This window comes from Tursiops truncatus, chromosome 18 (genome assembly GCF_011762595.2).
Source record: "Tursiops truncatus isolate mTurTru1 chromosome 18, mTurTru1.mat.Y, whole genome shotgun sequence".
In the NCBI taxonomy this organism is placed as follows: domain Eukaryota; kingdom Metazoa; phylum Chordata; class Mammalia; order Artiodactyla; family Delphinidae; genus Tursiops; species Tursiops truncatus.
In genome coordinates, this window is record NC_047051.1 from 15,870,833 (window position 1) to 15,886,766 (window position 15,934).

Here is a 15,934-nt window from a genome sequence, read left to right on the forward strand (position 1 = left end):
GAGCACCCGCCGATCACAGCTCTCACCCGCCTCTCAGCCCCTCTCACCCCCGGCACACGAGACAAGGATGCCATCCACCTCCTCCGAGACAGCTGTGTCATCAGTTAATTGGCTGTAATAAACAGGCAGTGGTGCCTTAGATCTTTGGGAAAGTTCAGTTGAGGTCATCTTGGAAGGACGCGCCTACATCAGTGCGCGGTACATGTTCTGTCCCTTCACATTCTGTTATTTGGGGCTTTCTGCTCACTGGCATAGCTCCACACCCAATGGTAACTGCTGTTTAAAGCAGGGACCCAGGGGCCAGAAACACCTTAATAATAATGACGATAATAATAGTAATAATAATGGCACACACTGAACCCTTCCCATGTGCCAGGGGCTCCACTAAGTGTTTTTCTTGGACAATCTCGTTCAGTTCTCATAACAACTTTATAGATTTCATAAACAAGGAAACAGGACCAGAAGTAGTTTGAAATCAGAGTCTGAGTGACTCACCTTCCTAAATAAAGGACAACAAAATTATATTTGGTCCATTTTTGTTATAGGCTTGTATCTGTCAGCTCTTGCTACATAACAAACAACCCCCAAATCTCTTAGGCATACAATAAATAAGCATGTATTTCTTGTTGACTCTTAGGCAGGTCTGCTGGGTGGGCTAACGTCGGCTGAGCTCAGTAGGGTATCTCTAAGCAGCAAGTTGGGTCTGCATTATGTTCCAAATTCTTGCATCCTCCTTGGACCATTAGGCTGGCCAGAGTGTGTTCCAGTGGCAATAGCAGAAGCCCAAGTGTGCAAGCACATTGCAAGCCCCTGCTTGCTTCAGATCTGCTAACATCCAGCTGACCAATGCAAGTCATTTCACAGAGCCCAAAATCAAGAGTCAGGGAAACATACTCCTCCCAGGCAACTGGGGAAGAGAGGGTGAACATTGTCAAACAGTAATCTACGACAAGGGTCTATTTTATTACATTCTAAGTCTTTGGAAATGGGTCATCTGAGTTTGATGTGGTAACTATTAACCCCAAATATTTAATGAGCAAAATATCTTGTTTGTTCAATAAACATTTAAAGAGCACACACTGTAAGCTGGACCCTGTGGTCAGCGATGAGGATTCAGAAATTATATGGACTCCTGGTCCAGTGGGGGAATCAGACACAAACGATGTCAGTAACCACATGGTTAAGTTCTCTTTCCGTCCATGAAGGGAGCTGGGGTCCAAACCCCAGGAAAGCAGAGAACAGTACTTCCAAGGTGAAATAGCCCTCAGGCACTAAAGGTGTTTGGTGCCAGGCATTCTTATGTGTCAATAAGCCTTACTCGGAGCTTCACCTATGTGCCATTTGGCTCCTAAAACCTTCCAGCTCCCAAACCTTCAGGATTCCCAGAAAGACACAGTACCTGGGGCTAGTAAGCACTGTAGAAATGTCAGCTAATAACATCCAAATCCCTTCACCTGGAACTGAAGTCCTTTGTTATGGTACCTCCCCCACCTGTCCAGACATACTTCCATGGTTTCCCAGCATGGATCCTCTGCCAGTCAGCCCATTCGTTTTGGAACCTGTCACCGCAGGATACCTCCATGCTTTTGTTCCTGTGGCTCCGGTGCCTGGAACGTCCCCTTCCTGGTTCACTTTCACTTCTCCTCCGTGACTCGCTGGGAGCACACCAGCCTGGAGCTTGGCCAGCGCTTCTCCTCCTTTGGGCTCCCAGAGCACACTCCGTGACCCTATCTTAGCACCATAGAAGTCACCCTTTGATAGGTGGTTTCTGGCACAGAGCATGAATCACTGAGTGCACGCACTGCCTGGCCCTTGCGAGGAGCTCAGTCCGTTTTGAGCTGACCTACTGGGTGGGTAATCCAGTTCCTCCAGCTACGTGACTGTGTGCAAAGTGCTTAAACCTCCTCAAGCCTCACATTCCCATTCTGTAAAATGGAGATCATGATGCCTTTACAGGCTAGAGGTGAGGGTTAAAGAAGGAGTTGTAAGTTATTTACCCAAGAGAAATAACGTGTTCACGCAAAAATGTGTACGCAAATGTTTATAGTTGCTTTATTTTTGTTCATAATCACCCCAAACTGGAAACAACCCAGATGTCCTTCAACTGGTGAATAAACTGTGGTGCTTCCATACAATGGGATGCTATTCAGCAATAAAAAGGAACAAAACATTGATGTTTGCAGCAATGTGGCTGAATCTTAAATGCATTGGCGAAAGTCAAGCCAGACTCAAAAGGATACATTGTATGATTCTGTTTATATGATGTTCTGGAAAAGGCAAAGCTATGGGGACTGAGAACAGATCGGTGGTTGCTGGTGGTTAGGGGTGGGAGGAGGGTGTGACCACAAAGGTAGTAGGTGACTGTGAGGGAATATTTGGGGTGACGGAATGGTTGTGAATCACAGCACAATCTAATGCATAGAGTTACCCAATTGTATGCATTTGCAAGAGCTCATAGAGCTGCACACACCCCCGCCCCCCCCCCCCCCCACAGAATTTTACTGGATGTAAAAATATATAAGAAAAAGCAAAAAGATAGGAAAGTATCATAGCTCTCCGCACAGTGAGTCTGTTTCTTGGTAAGAAGCAGACTATTTGCTATGATTGACTTGAGGTGCCCTCCTTGAATCAGTGCGCTCCCAGAAGGGGCACTGTCTTCCCTCCAGCCTAGAGCACAGGTCACCCTGCTCACGCCTGATAATAGAAGGTGCTAAAAGGCATCAGTTGGTGAGGAGTAAACGCAGAGGCACCTTCCATGCTGTGCTGTGCAGAGGCCGGAGAAAGTCCTTCCACTATTCCAAGGATAGTGGAATGCGCAAAGGCTGTGGACGGAGAGATGGCAGTCTTGCTGTCCAGGAGAGTCTTGGGGTGAGGGAAGGTGACCCCATGAGGAACCCTTGACCGGAGCCAGAGTTCCTGATTTCTGTGAGCCCACCTGGTTCTGGGTAAAACTGGGAATCAGGCAGTAGTCACAAAAGAAAAGGTGATCAGCCAGCCTCAGTGTCTCATTGGCCTTCCCATCGTTCCTCAGTGGCCCCATCGTTGTCCTAGAATTTTCTCTGCACCACCTCTCCCCTAAGAAGGCCCTGAGATGCAGGGAGAGAGGAAGATGCAGGAGGAGGGAGAGAGAGAGAGGGCTGCTGTCCAGCTACATCAGAGGGCTCCCTTAGGTGTCCTTCTCCTGTTTTGAAATCTGGCCCCAAGATGCCCAAGCCCCTCTGATCTCTTCAAACGATGGAACGAATGGACGCTGGAGTATTATCAGGTCCCCAGCAAAACCAGTATGGCTTCAGCAGCATCCCGCATTCTGCACCATTCCCAGTTCCCTTCCTCAAGCCTCCTCTGTTCCTTCCCTCCAAACATTTCGTCTCCCCTCTCTCATTCCCTTGGGCTACACTCCTTTCTGGGTCCCAGCTCACAGCTCAGTAACCAAGGATCTGTGCTCATCTTAGCAGGTACCATCTTAGGACTTTGTGGGGGGGCAGGGTAGGGAGGTCGTGTTTATTCAGGATCGCTTTTTTCTGATCATAAGACAAATGTGTCTTCTTTTAGAAAATAGGGAAATAAAAGTATCACAGAGAAGCCAAGACTCTCCCGTAATTCCATCATTAAGATAAAACCACCATTAACATGGGTCTGTTTTTTCCAGCCTTTTTCTATGTGTGTCCCCTACTCCGAGGAGGGGCCACAGTGTGTATACCATTCTGAGTCTTGTGTTTTTCCAGGTAGCATTATGTTATAAATGTTTTCTCATGTCATTAAACATCCTGTAAAATGTTCCTTCTCTTTAGAATATATTCTGTTGTATGAATGTGCCATAGTTTAGTATGTTTAGCCCCTATTGTGGGATATTTAGCTTGTTTCCAACTTCTCACTGTTGAAAATGGTTCCACCATGAGTACCTCTGTTCATTCATTTTTGTGTGGATCTTTGCTTATTGCCTTAGGATGGATTCCTAGGAATGAAATTACAGACGCCTCGTTTGTGACCATTTTTGAGACCTTTGACCAAATTGCCAAATACATGATACATTAACCAAATTGCCTGCCAGAAAAATTGGAGCAATTTGTATTCCCACCAGCATTCTTAGTGCTTATCTCTCCCTATCCCAACAAGCTCTGGGTCCCACCACCTTTGCAAAAGTGATAGATGAAATCTGGCTTCTTACTTTTCTTTGCGTTGCTTTGGTTTCTAGTGATATTGAACTCGGCGATGGTGCTTATTTATTGGCTATTTGTATTTCTTTGCAGAGTTGCCTGTTCATGTCCTTTGCCCATTTTTCAATTGTGATCATCGTCTTTTAAACTGTTGGTTTATAAGCCATTTGTGGCACATTTATCACAAGTGCGTTCCTCCCTGACACCTCCTCCTCCCCAGTTTAGCAAATTACTTTTTAATTCTGTTTTTGGTGCTTCGGTTGGTCACACAGAAGTTTAAATTTTCTATGTAGTCAGGCTGTATATCTATTATTAAGACTGATTTATTCGTTTTTATGGTTAAAAAAAATCCTGGTTAATCTAAATACTTGTTTTTTCCCCTTATTCTCTTACAACATTTTCTCTTATTTAGCGTTTTCGTCCACTGGAAGTTATTTGGGTATTAGGTCGGTAAGGACCCTTTTCTCCTCTTTCTTTCTCTCTTTCTTCTCACGCTTTTTAATAAACAGTGTCACAGCTCTGCTTACATATTGCATAATCTTTCCTTTCTTTTGAGTTGTGATGCTCTCTCTCTCGTGTACCAAATTCTCACTAAGTTGCTTCTCTTTCCAAGCTCCAGTCCGTTCCACCGATCTAGTGATTATTGTCACGACTGCACTATTCTCATTATTCACATACATTTTACTATCTTCTAGGGCAAGCCCTAGCTCATCACTCCTCTCATTCTTGAGACATTTTCACCCAGAGGACTGATAGATTGGGGTGAGGAGGCTAGACTTCAGGCATCAGGGGAGACTGGTGGGGTCTGGAGCTCCTGAAGCTACAAGGTAGGACCCCTCGGCCCCCAGAACGGCTTTGGAGCCCTGGGTGAGGCTCTTGGTCTAAAACTGCACTGCGGGGGGGTGGGGGGTGGCTGTGCCGCCTTCCTAAGGCCAGAATGGATAAACCCAAAAGTCAGAGATCTTCTGCCCCTTGGCTTTGGTTTTCTGCCAGCCATTGAGGCTGCTTTGGATGAGGCAGAAACACCTTCCAGAGCTGAGCCCCTGGGCCACGATGGGCCTCCCCACCTGCCTGCCCGCCACTCCGGGGTGGGGTCTGAGCCACTGCAGTGCCCGGGCCGGGGTGAGCTCTCTCGGGGCCCCGTGGGGACCACGCCTCCTGTTCTCCCAGCCAAGGAGCACTGGCCCCAATTCAGGAAGCCACTGAGGTGCCCGACCCCATCCTGGCCCGGGGGCCCAGGACCTTATGGGTTGATCTGGCTGGGATTCCATGGGCGTTTTTAAAGGAGAGCTACTCACAGCAGTTCTACCACACACCCATTTGGGGAATTTTAAAAACAAAATCCCAATTAAGCACCTTCATGCTTTTAATAAGCCCATTCTCTCCCTGCTGTAAAGCAGGCTCTTTCCTTGTGCCCCAGGTGTAGTACCAACAGCCTCCCTCTCGGATGTGACAACAGGGAGTGATGCAGTCATCTTCCACCAGAAACACTGGTTGAGCTGTAGCACCCTGAGGTACAGACCTTGGATGGCCTGGGGAGGACAAGGAAGTGATAGCATATTCACTTTTGTGGGTTACCTGGAGCCCAAGACAGGTGCCAGAGCTCCCCCCTCTCCTCTCAGGCGGACCCTTCCCACCTCACAGGTGGAGCTCACAGGTGTCCATTCCCACATTTAAACAATGCTGTCCAGCTGCTCACAGCTTCAGCCACCCTTGAGTGAGCCCTCCCACCCCCAGGCTCTTTGCACAGACTGTGCTCCACGCCTGGACACCCTCCTCCCATCCCTACCCTCTCCTAGCACCCTGCAGCTTAGTCCTGCCTCTCTCGCCTCTAAATCTTAGCTGAGGTGTCACCTCACTGCTAACTCGGCCCCGATGCCACCGCCACCCCACCCCATGTGCTCAGAGCAGTCTCTTCTGCACAGCACTGACCTCACTGTGGGTGTAGGTTCATTACATAATAACCTGTTAATGCCTGGTGAACACCCTGCAGTCAGGGAGTTCTCACAGTATCCCTAGTATTTATCACTGGGTCTGGCATTTAGCAAGTGGAACCGGAAGCGGGGGAAGTTGAGGTTGGGGGCAAAGGGAAAGATCTGACTCATCCTCACCGCTGTCTGACCCCAAACCAAGAGTAAATACCCCACGAGAAACTGATGACTCTAATGCCTCTTAATGCCTCATTTTCTCTGCGACTCTGTGCTCCCAGCTTCCCCAGGTAATATGATCTTTGAAATGGTCTTTATATAATTTGTAAAGTCAGTGTGTGAGGCCCCTAGGCTCGCTATGGGATGTTTGTGTTATTGTACCAATGGGAGAGGTACCCAATAGTATTCATCACGCAACTGTCTGCTCCTTTAACATCTACACCAGTAACCTGCCAGGGGTAGAGGGACAGTCATTTTCTCCGGCAGATAGTACAATTGGTAGGAGCATATACCCGAATACACCCGCTTAGTAACCAATGTGGCTTTATTTCAAGCTGGCTGTGAAGGTTTCTTAATAGAAACTCCAATCAGTTCTCCTATGCTAAATGTAAACATTGCAATAGATTTTTCTCATCAAACAATACTTTTAATGCTACTGAAATATATCATACCCATGATGTGGTATGATTTCAGGAGCACCATGAGTTTATTATTCGGATGGAAATGTGGTTTCAGGCGTGCTTTAAGAGTACTCCGCACCTCTCCTTCAGCGTTACCCGGATGTTACAGTGTAACATCCCTTCCTAATGAGCTTATAGAGAGAGATTGGCTTCAAGTCATGTACCCATGTCATAAAGGTCCTTGTTGCCGTATTTTAGAAGACTACGTCCAACATAAATTCCACTCCCAAATCTCTTTCTCGTAATGAGCCTCCATCGACATAATGAGTTCCTTGGAAGGAAGGCATTGTGTAAATTAAAAATACTAATGAGTCATAATGATAATGAGTTATTTTCCTTATTACTGGGAGCAGAACTCAGCTTGGGCACATTATCCTGTGGCTGAAGGTGTCTTCCCTACACCCAGACCTGCCCTCCCCCAGGAGCCCAGACTAAAATAGGTTCTCTTTTTTTTTTTTTCTCTCCTCATCAAAGCTCTGAATCCCCCAGATGTCCCTGATCTTGGCTAGTCAGTCTCGGGGGAATGGAAGTAACTAAACTTGTTCGTACTGAGATAGGAATGACCCGGAGGCACCCGTAGCTGTTTCCAGCAGCGCTCTGCTTGCACCTTCCCAAGGATATTCCTATTAGCTGGTGAGCACAGGTGAGCTGGTGGATTTTCTAGCTAAGGCCAAGCCCAGTGTCTTAGGGATTGTCTGGTTACAAGGAACAGGAACCCACTCAAGCCGACTAAACAAAACTGATTTACTGCGGGGGAGGCAAGGGCAGCCTTCACAGAACTTAGCGGCAGAGGCACAGCTGGGCTTTGGGAGCGTCAGGGACAGGACAGGAGAGCGTGAGGAAGCGGGGTGAACTTTTCCTGTTTCTCTGGGACCCTTGTCCACAGACTCTATCCCAGCCCTCCTGTCTCTGCAGGATGCTTTTCCGGGCACATGGGCCAAATATGGCGGCCGCTGAGTCAAGGGTCCCGTGCCCACGCTCTTGCGGGGAGGGTTCGACTGGTACGGCTTGGCTCAGGTGTCGCCCCTAACTCAGTCTCCTCTGCCCATGGGGTCGAGGTTGCGTGGCTCAAACACAGTGCCTCGCCCCGGGTCATGACTCGGTTACGTGTTGTTACAGGATGCAGGGCCCAGCCCTAAGGGGAGGGGATGGGGCACATCTCCAGAAGAAGTCTACCACGCCAGGTCGAGGAGTTTTCTGCTGAATTTGGTTGGGCGCCTGGAGTGTTGAAGGGCTTTGGGGCAGGAGAGTTGCATTGTCGCCCGTGTTAACAGCGGGCCCGTGGTAGGATCTGTGAGCTGGGCAAGGAGCTCCTGGTGCCATGTTCATCCTAAAGGAGCAGTGACTTGCAGACAACGGGATTCATTCCTGCTCCCTTGGCACCGGAGTCGGTTGGGACTCTGTGGTTGAAGGACTAAGAAAAGGGAGATTTGCCATGTTTTCCATTCTGCATGGACTTGCTGGGAACTTGGAAAAGTCACAGAACCTCTCTGGGATCCTCTTAATTCCAATTCTTTTAATTAAAATAATAATAATATATATATATATAAATATACACATACATACTACTTATATATTTTTCTGTTATTAATTTAGCAGATTCTTTTAAAAGATCTTATTGGCTTTATTCAGAGATTCCTAAATAGGGGAACATCAATCTAGCAATAGATAGGAGCCTCAAAGAACTGTACGAGGCAAGAAATGTTATAGGCAGAACGGAGCAGGAACAGGGAGGTTGTACTGGGCATGTAGCAGATTCTTCCTGTGTTTCTCTTTGCTGGCCTGGAAAGATGCTGAGGGTACACAGGAAAGGCCTCAGAAAGCTGGCTAGGAGGCTGGAGGACGATAAATCACTTGTGGCTGGAAAGAGAGAGGCTTCATCTCCTTCTCAGGGAGGAGAAATGCTTGCTGTGTGTGAAGAGTGATATATGTGCTTTGAGATGATAAAGCTGGGGACCTAGGAGGCAAAAAGCATACAGAAGCACACGATGGCTCAGATCTGCTGGGGGCGGGGGGACCCAGAGAGCAGGATGGGAGAGGCCCGTTTTGTGGATTTGGAATGCGGGAGATTTTTTTTTTTTTAATGATAGAAAGGGCCCTGAAGGTCTGCTGCTAAAAACTGCAGTTTCTCCAGGAGTTTAAAAAAAATCACCTACCACCTGGCTGTGCCCTACAGGTGAGTGTATTTGGTAGGGATGAATGGCCCAGCTAGTCTTCCTGCCGGTGACTCTGTCAGCATCTAAACTGATACCGGTAGGGTATATTCTCGCAGAGGATGAAGCAGAAAACAAAACACATCACTGGTCTCCTGGGTCGGGGGAGAGGCGCAGAGGGGCTACCCCAGCTCTCATCCGTCTAGGAGGAGCGCCTGGCCAGTGGGGTGAGCGAGTGCGGGCGAGTCCCTCAGGGCCTCTGGGAGGGAAGCAGCGGAGCCTCTGGAGGAGGGGTGCAGGCCTGTGGTGTGGAACCTGCTCCCAGCTTTCATTTCCTTCACGCCAAGGAGTCGTTTATGACAATCCGTCACGGCAGGCTGATGGGGCTGATAGCTTTTGGCAGAAGTCCTTTCTACTTCTCACAAATTAAATCACAGAGAAAGTCACCAGCAGTGAATGCAAAGAAAGTGTTCAAGGCCAGTGCACGGAGGGCAACAGCTGTCAGAGACCCAGCGTTTGCCAGACTTTAAAAATCCTGCACACTAACGAGGCACCTTCAGCGACAGGTTGGGGTGCAGACGCCAAGAATGCCGTGTGGCGTGAAGGGCACAACTCAGCATTGCTGATAATAATAATAGGAATAGTAATAATAATGAAATAAAATGGCAACAACCAATGTGCACAGAGAGCTTTCCAGTCTACGTGCACATTTTCGTGTCACCACAAAACCCTGTGATCCTAGGAGGTGGGCTGTCCAGCTATGGCCTCCCTTTCACAAGTAAAGAAACCAAGGCTGAAATGCTTTGTCGACCTGCCTGTGGTCACACCGCTGGTAGGTGCCAGCCAGGACTCAAATCCAGGCTCCCGGCTCCCCCCAGCGCCCTTTCCGTGACACCAGGCTGCTCCGGTGAGCCTGGGTACAGGGCCGGGCTCAAGGTGGTGGGCAGAGCTGGGCAGGCAGAAACTCTGACGACTGGCCCAAAAAGAGCCCAGGGCTTTCATTTCAATTCCCCGACCCCCAACCTGTTAACACAAGGTAATATATGTTCATTGTTTGGGAAAAAAAAAAAACAGATAAGCATAAGAACACAGAAATAATAATTGCCCACTCAGAGATAAGCATTTTGAACATTTTAGTGCACCACAGTATCATCCTTGCAGATACTTTTTCTTCACTTTGACACATCTTTCCTCACAAAAACGGAATTCTGTTCCTCCTGCCGTTTTGTAAACGTCTCATTCCATGTACTGTGAATATCTCCATGTCAGATACACTTCAACAATATTTTTCTCATTTCTTACAAATGTTAGACATACAGTTTTTATGATTGCAGAAATAACCATAAGGTTATATGCTCATTGTAGAAATATTCAAATTCAAACCGTACAGAAATGCCCAGCAAAGGAAGCAAACGCTTTACTTAATCCCACCCTTGGGGCCTAAGCAGTGTTGCTACATTTCACATTTCCTGTTCATGTTTTTCCGTGCACACTCTAGACATAATGAACATATGTGTCTATATACATTTTTTTTCTCTGCCAAGTGGGATCACAGACTGTTGTGCAGTTTGCTTTTTTCCTTCCTCTGGTGAGGACATTTTGTGGTCTCAGTCCCTGAGGTTCTAAGGCATCTTTGTTCCAATCCTGGGGAAAGGAAACCATGAGGCTGGAGAAGGGACAGGATGGTGCGTAGTAGCAACTCAGGGCTGGTTCCAGCGATCCAACTAGAAACCCTCTGAGAGGAGGGGACCGCAGCTCAGGCAGCCCCTTGCCGCTCACCCGGAGGAAGCGGGTAAACGGTGCTACCTCACCACCACCCCGCGGCCACCTGAGAGGAGGGGTCCCGCGGCACCAGATGGCCCTATGCCCCCTCATGAATGCTCTGTGCCTCCCCAGGTGTGTATGTTCTCACGACCGCCCTGATCCCCGTCTTGGAGAAAGAACACGATCCCAGAGTGGTGAGTTGACTTTGGGGATGTTTTGTAAGTAAATGACTTTGCTCCTGATGGGAAATCAGTGGTCCTACGTTTGTTGCCCCAACTGTCCCGAGGGGGCCATGCTGTCCACGTCCATAGGGGGAGCCAAATTCTGTCCCCTGGGTCCATGGGCCTTCTGTTGGATAATCTGAGATCCAGCAGCGGTGTGCCAGCCCAGACGGCGTCCAGGTGGGTCTAGGGAGGGGCCAGTGAAGCAGGGAGGGATCCAGGTCAAGGTGAGGGTCAGCCTGCGGCTTTGTCCTCAGGACACACGTACTTGAGGGGCTTGTAGGCGGGGCCTGGGATTCCAGAATGCTCGCTCTGGCAGTAGAGACTTCCTGGGAGCCGGCTGTCGATCCTGCCCCCGCTGCCCCGCTCTCAGGGGCCCTCCACCCTCCCTGCTCCTGCCTCTTGCCGCGGCTGGGTGGCTGCTGCCCATACACAACCACCGAGTCCCCTGCCGAAAGGGAGGCAGAGCTGTGCAAAGCCCCAGCCCTCACTGTAGGCTCTTCCCCAGTGTCATCTGGGAGTTGGCAAAGCCTTCAGAAAGGGGAGCTTCTGAAGAGCAGGGGCAGCCGGGGAAGGCAGTCAGCAGTGGGTGGGTGGGTGCACTTCCTGGAGAACCTGCCTCTCAAAGGGGAGGGGACAGGCTAACGGGTTACAGTGACGGAAATCAGAGAAGTCGGGAGGAAGGCTGCGTTCTCTGTGCTGTGAGGGCCAGAATAATGATCTCCCCTGATCCGAGAGGTCCAGGTCCTAGGTCCTGGCACCTGTGAATGTCACCTTGACGTGGCCAAAGGGGACTCTGCAGGTGTGATTAAGTTAAGGGTATTGAGATGGGGAGGGTATCGTGGATTACCCAGGTGGGCCAGTGTAGTCACAGGGGTCCTAAGAAGAGGGCCAGAGTCAGGGGAGACTTGACAGTGGAAGCAGAGGCGGTCGGCATGGTGCAGCCCCAAAGCAAGGCATGCGAGTGGCCTCTAGAAGCTGGAGAAGGGAAGGAACGGATCCCCCCTAAGACTGCCAGAAGCAATGCAGCTCTGCTGACACCTCGATTTTAGCCCCATAAGACCCATTTCAGACTTCCGACTTCCAGAGCTTCCAGTGGGGGATTCATCTGCGACTTCATAAGCCACTAGGTTTGTGGTCATTTGTTGCAGTAGCAACAAGAAACCCATACGCTGCTTGACAGAGAAGAGGGATGGGAGGGTATTATGAACTTTTCTGTACATATCTCCATTATATTTATTGCAGGTGACAGTCTCCTCCGGAGGAATGTTGGTTCAGAAACTGAATACCGATGACCTACAGTCAGAAAGGACAGCATTCGATGGTACCATGGTCTATGCACAAAACAAAGTACGTGAGGGGAGTTTCTCAAGGCTGCCACCTGGGTGCTTTTCCCAGGAAGGCTAATTCTGGGATTCACGTTAATTTGGACCTTAGTAATTCCCAGCAGCACCTGAATGTTCCCCAGTGGAGAGAGAACCCTCTTCTCCATCAGGAGCCTGGCCCAGCCCAGCTCTGCCTGGACCAGGGTGGGGCTGGGGGGCTTCAGCTAGCCCCTAGGAAGAGCCACAAAGGCCGCCACCTCTCTTCCCTGGTTTCTTAGACCCACAAAGAGCATGGTGAGAGCCGGTGGCCGCCACAGCAGGAGCCCAGCAGGGGTTCCTTGCCCGGCACGGCTCAGAGGGAATATGGACCCAGGAAGTCACTCCTCTCTCCCTGGGCAGCCCCTGCTCACTGGCTGGACAGATGCCCCTGGAACAACGCTGGGTTTCCGGGCTCCCTTTGAAGGGCATGTGCATCCAATTCTGAAAGGAAAGGGCAGGGGTCCAGATCTCATGCCGGATCTTAACAGAAAGTGTAATCACGCCGTCGTTCATCAGCTCATCACAGCTGTTTTTAGAAGCCGGGTATATACCTTCCACATTTATAGTTCTGGCCCCTCAGTTCATTACTTGGGTGGGCTCCCTTGTCGTTTGTGAAGCTGCCAGTGCCCACCAGCTGTCCCTCCTGTTGGTGTGGTCTGCCTCTGTCCGAAGCCGCCCCCCCTGCGCCCTGGCTCTGCCCCGCTTTCCCTCAGCGAGCCCCAGGCCAGCTCCTGGTGGATTACTTCTCATGACTCAATCCTGACAATTGAAGGAACCATACTTCTTGACAGTTTTTCCAGGGAACATGGGAACAAACCACTCACTCCGTAAATGAGGCCCAGATGGAGCTCTTTGCAAAACGTAATCAAAGTGCCCTGGGATTGGGCAGTAGTCTCCCTGCAGCTGAGGCTTAAGTGGGGGGTACTTGATTTTTCAGGGAATTTGCAACAGCTGTGTTCTCTAAGCATCCCCAGTACGCGTCCTACACTCCAAGGCAGGAGTTCCTTCACATGTCCACGGACACCCGCTCAGTGCCGGCCTGTGCCGGTGGCCAGGGTACACAGTGAGCGGGCCCCAGCAACGAACACCGCAACACAAGCAACTAGGAAAGAGGACTCTCTGGGTGTCATTTCCGGAGGGGGAGGGGAGGGGGAAGCCCCCGGGCAGCGTGCGGCGTTGGCGTTCCCTCATTTCCGGTGCTGCTCTGTCGGCGTCTCAAACGGAGGGGCCGGGACGCAGCGCTGGGTTGTAGCCAGAGCTTGTGGGGTCGAGAGCCGATTCTAGAGCAAGGTGAAATCTGACATGGGGGGCGGGCGAGGCAGGGTAGGGGCCCCCTTGCCCCCCTCCCGTTTGTTCATCCTCGCCCCCCACCCACCCCGTGCAGAGGCAGCAGGTGGTCCTGACGGAGCAGTGGGCCCGAGCGCACCCGACCATCCACTTCTCGTGCATGCATCCCGGCTGGGTCGACACCCCAGGTAGGTCTTTCATTTACACGGCGCCTGCGTTTCATCTAAAGGTATCTTGGGCGGCCGCAGGACTGACTCTGCCCTGGACTGGCCTAAAACCAGTATCAGGAGGACTAGGAACGGCTTCGTTTCCACTGAGAGGGGCAGGCTGGTCCTCACAGGCGGAGCTGCTGTTAATCTGCCCCGCGCCTGGCGGAGAGAGGGGGCGGCCCTGGGGTGGGGTGCGGCTGGGGGCCCCTCCCTCGGGACGGGCGGAGCCAGTGCACACTGAGTGTCGGAGAGGAACGAACCGAACCGAGGGGGGCGAGAGGGACCGAGGGAAGTCAACGGGAGACGCTGGGAACGTGGGGATAGGCCAGGCCACCTCGCCGCCGCCGCCCGGGTTCCTAGAAGTAGTGATGCACACAGGTCAGTAACAATCACGAAGGAGACAAGTGGAATTTTCTGGAAGCGCGTTGGAGCAGCAGGGAGGGAGAGCAGAGCTCTCCTCGGGATCTGGCCCTCCCAACTCCGTGGCCTCGGGTAAATCACGTGGGCTCTGTAGCTCTTTCCTCCGCCCCTGAAAACAGCAGCACAGGAGCACCCCCAGGACACCTGAGAGCCCAGAGCTGCTCACAGCCGTGTCTGGATACTGACGCGTGTGTCCTCACAGCCCCACTGCGGTGGGCACTAGCATCATGCCCATTTCCAGATGGGGAAACTGAGGCACGGGGGGGCCAGGATGGGCCGGCTGGGCCCGGCCACAGTGTCCTGGGAAGCAGGCTCTCTCGTACACGTGCTGTCGTCCTTTCTGAAAGCCGGTTGAGCAGAAGCCTTAACATTTGTGTATACATCCTTGGAATTCATCCTAAGAAATAATGAGAGATGTGGAAAATGAGGTTCCTCATCACAGCACTCGTGCTAGGAGAGTGAGTTAATAAATTATGGAGCACCTGTACAAGAAATGTGTTCAGCCCTGAAAACTGCTGGGGAGAAATGTCTGTGGGAAAGGAACACTGCACTGTACCATTAGGTGAAGGTGTCAGTCCCCCTAACTGTACTGCCTTAGGGTCTTATTTTTGCTACGCACATATCCCCGTGGAAGAAGGCGTATGTTGGTGCCACGCAGCATCCCATGGAGCTGGCGCGGACCCGCCCTCTGGGGCACGGATCTGAGGACGTCTGGCAGCCTCCTGTTTTACGTGCAGAGGGGGTGTCCTCAGCCAGGCACACCAGGAGGGACTCAGGCCAGGGGTGTTGCGAGGGGGTGGCTGCTTCTTGTCGCTTCTGGATGGGAGACATGCCCAGCCCTGCCTGACCAGGTAGCTCCGTCAGGCCGTGGAGGGCAGCCAGCCTGTCATCCTCCCAAGGACATCACCCTGACAGTCCTCGTGTCAACCTGTGTGCTTGCAAAATCTGTGCTCCAAGCCCACCCCCTGGATCCACCATCGGGGTCAAGGTGCAGTTTGCCCTCTATTGTCCACAGGTCACAGGGCAACGACTGGGCCTCTCGGGTGCAGATGGCCTGTCTGGGGACACAGAAGCCCGAGGGAGGGCTGGGCAGGGTCTGAGGCCGGGGACACTTGTCCTCCCCGAGTGCTGTGACAGAGGATTCAAATTCCTTCTCTTTGCTCATCAGTATTTCCTAATTTTTCCACAATTAGCAAGTACTGTTTCTATGAAAAGAAAAAAAAATTACTTTTAATATAAGAACTGAGGGCCTTAGATTAGATGATCCTTTCTCTCTCTGAAATCCTCTGATCTCATTACGGCTTTCAGACGTTGTTTTCTCTGCCTCCTTTTCTTTCCTTGGCTTCACGAGAGAACAGTTTTGTTTCCCAGCGTGCTCACTGTTGGGACAGTGTGTTCCCCGAGGTCTGTGGGCGGCGGGGCTGGGCCTCCCGTGGTGAGGACGGGGGCCCTGGGGAGGTGACACCAGGAGGGGAACCTCTGTGTAGCCGGGTGTGGGGGGCAGGGGGAGGACGAGTTAGAGGAGCTTTGGCAGAGGAATGAAGAAGTCCCTCCCCTTCTTACTACACTCCTCCCTAAAAAGCAGGAAACACTAGTGCAGCCCGAGGAGCCATTCTATTAGCCAGGATCCTCAGAGAGGTCAGAATCCTTGGCGAGAGATGGTTCACCCAGGAAGCGGGAGTCTGATCCCCTCTCAGCTTCAGCGTGACCCTCCTTTCTTAGGATAGAAAGTGGGGAGGTGCTGGAGATTT

The 15,934-nt window shown here is 51.1% G+C and overlaps 2 protein-coding genes across 9 annotated transcripts in view; one reads left to right on the plus strand and one right to left on the minus strand.

Annotated features, from left to right (window-relative positions):
* DHRS12 (dehydrogenase/reductase 12) overlaps window positions 1-15,934 on the plus strand; it is a 69,542-nt gene that overhangs the window by 19,712 nt on the left and 33,896 nt on the right. For all 8 annotated transcript variants that reach the window (XR_004523005.2, XR_012327638.1, XR_012327639.1 and 5 more), the window contains 3 exons: window positions 10,815-10,876; window positions 12,149-12,253; window positions 13,652-13,742. Coding sequence is in view for 5 of the 8 variants with exons in the window: in XM_073795136.1 (XP_073651237.1) it covers window positions 10,815-10,876; window positions 12,149-12,253; window positions 13,652-13,742 (258 nt within the window). In the remaining 3 variants the exon portion in view is untranslated. The remainder of the gene's footprint in view (window positions 1-10,814; window positions 10,877-12,148; window positions 12,254-13,651; window positions 13,743-15,934) is intronic.
* Window positions 12,196-15,934, minus strand: part of WDFY2 (WD repeat and FYVE domain containing 2) — a 184,716-nt gene continuing 180,977 nt past the window's right edge. The window contains exon 12 of the mRNA XM_033843474.2: window positions 12,196-14,580. Coding sequence (XP_033699365.1) covers window positions 14,548-14,580 — 33 coding nt within the window. The 3' untranslated portion in view covers window positions 12,196-14,547. The remainder of the gene's footprint in view (window positions 14,581-15,934) is intronic.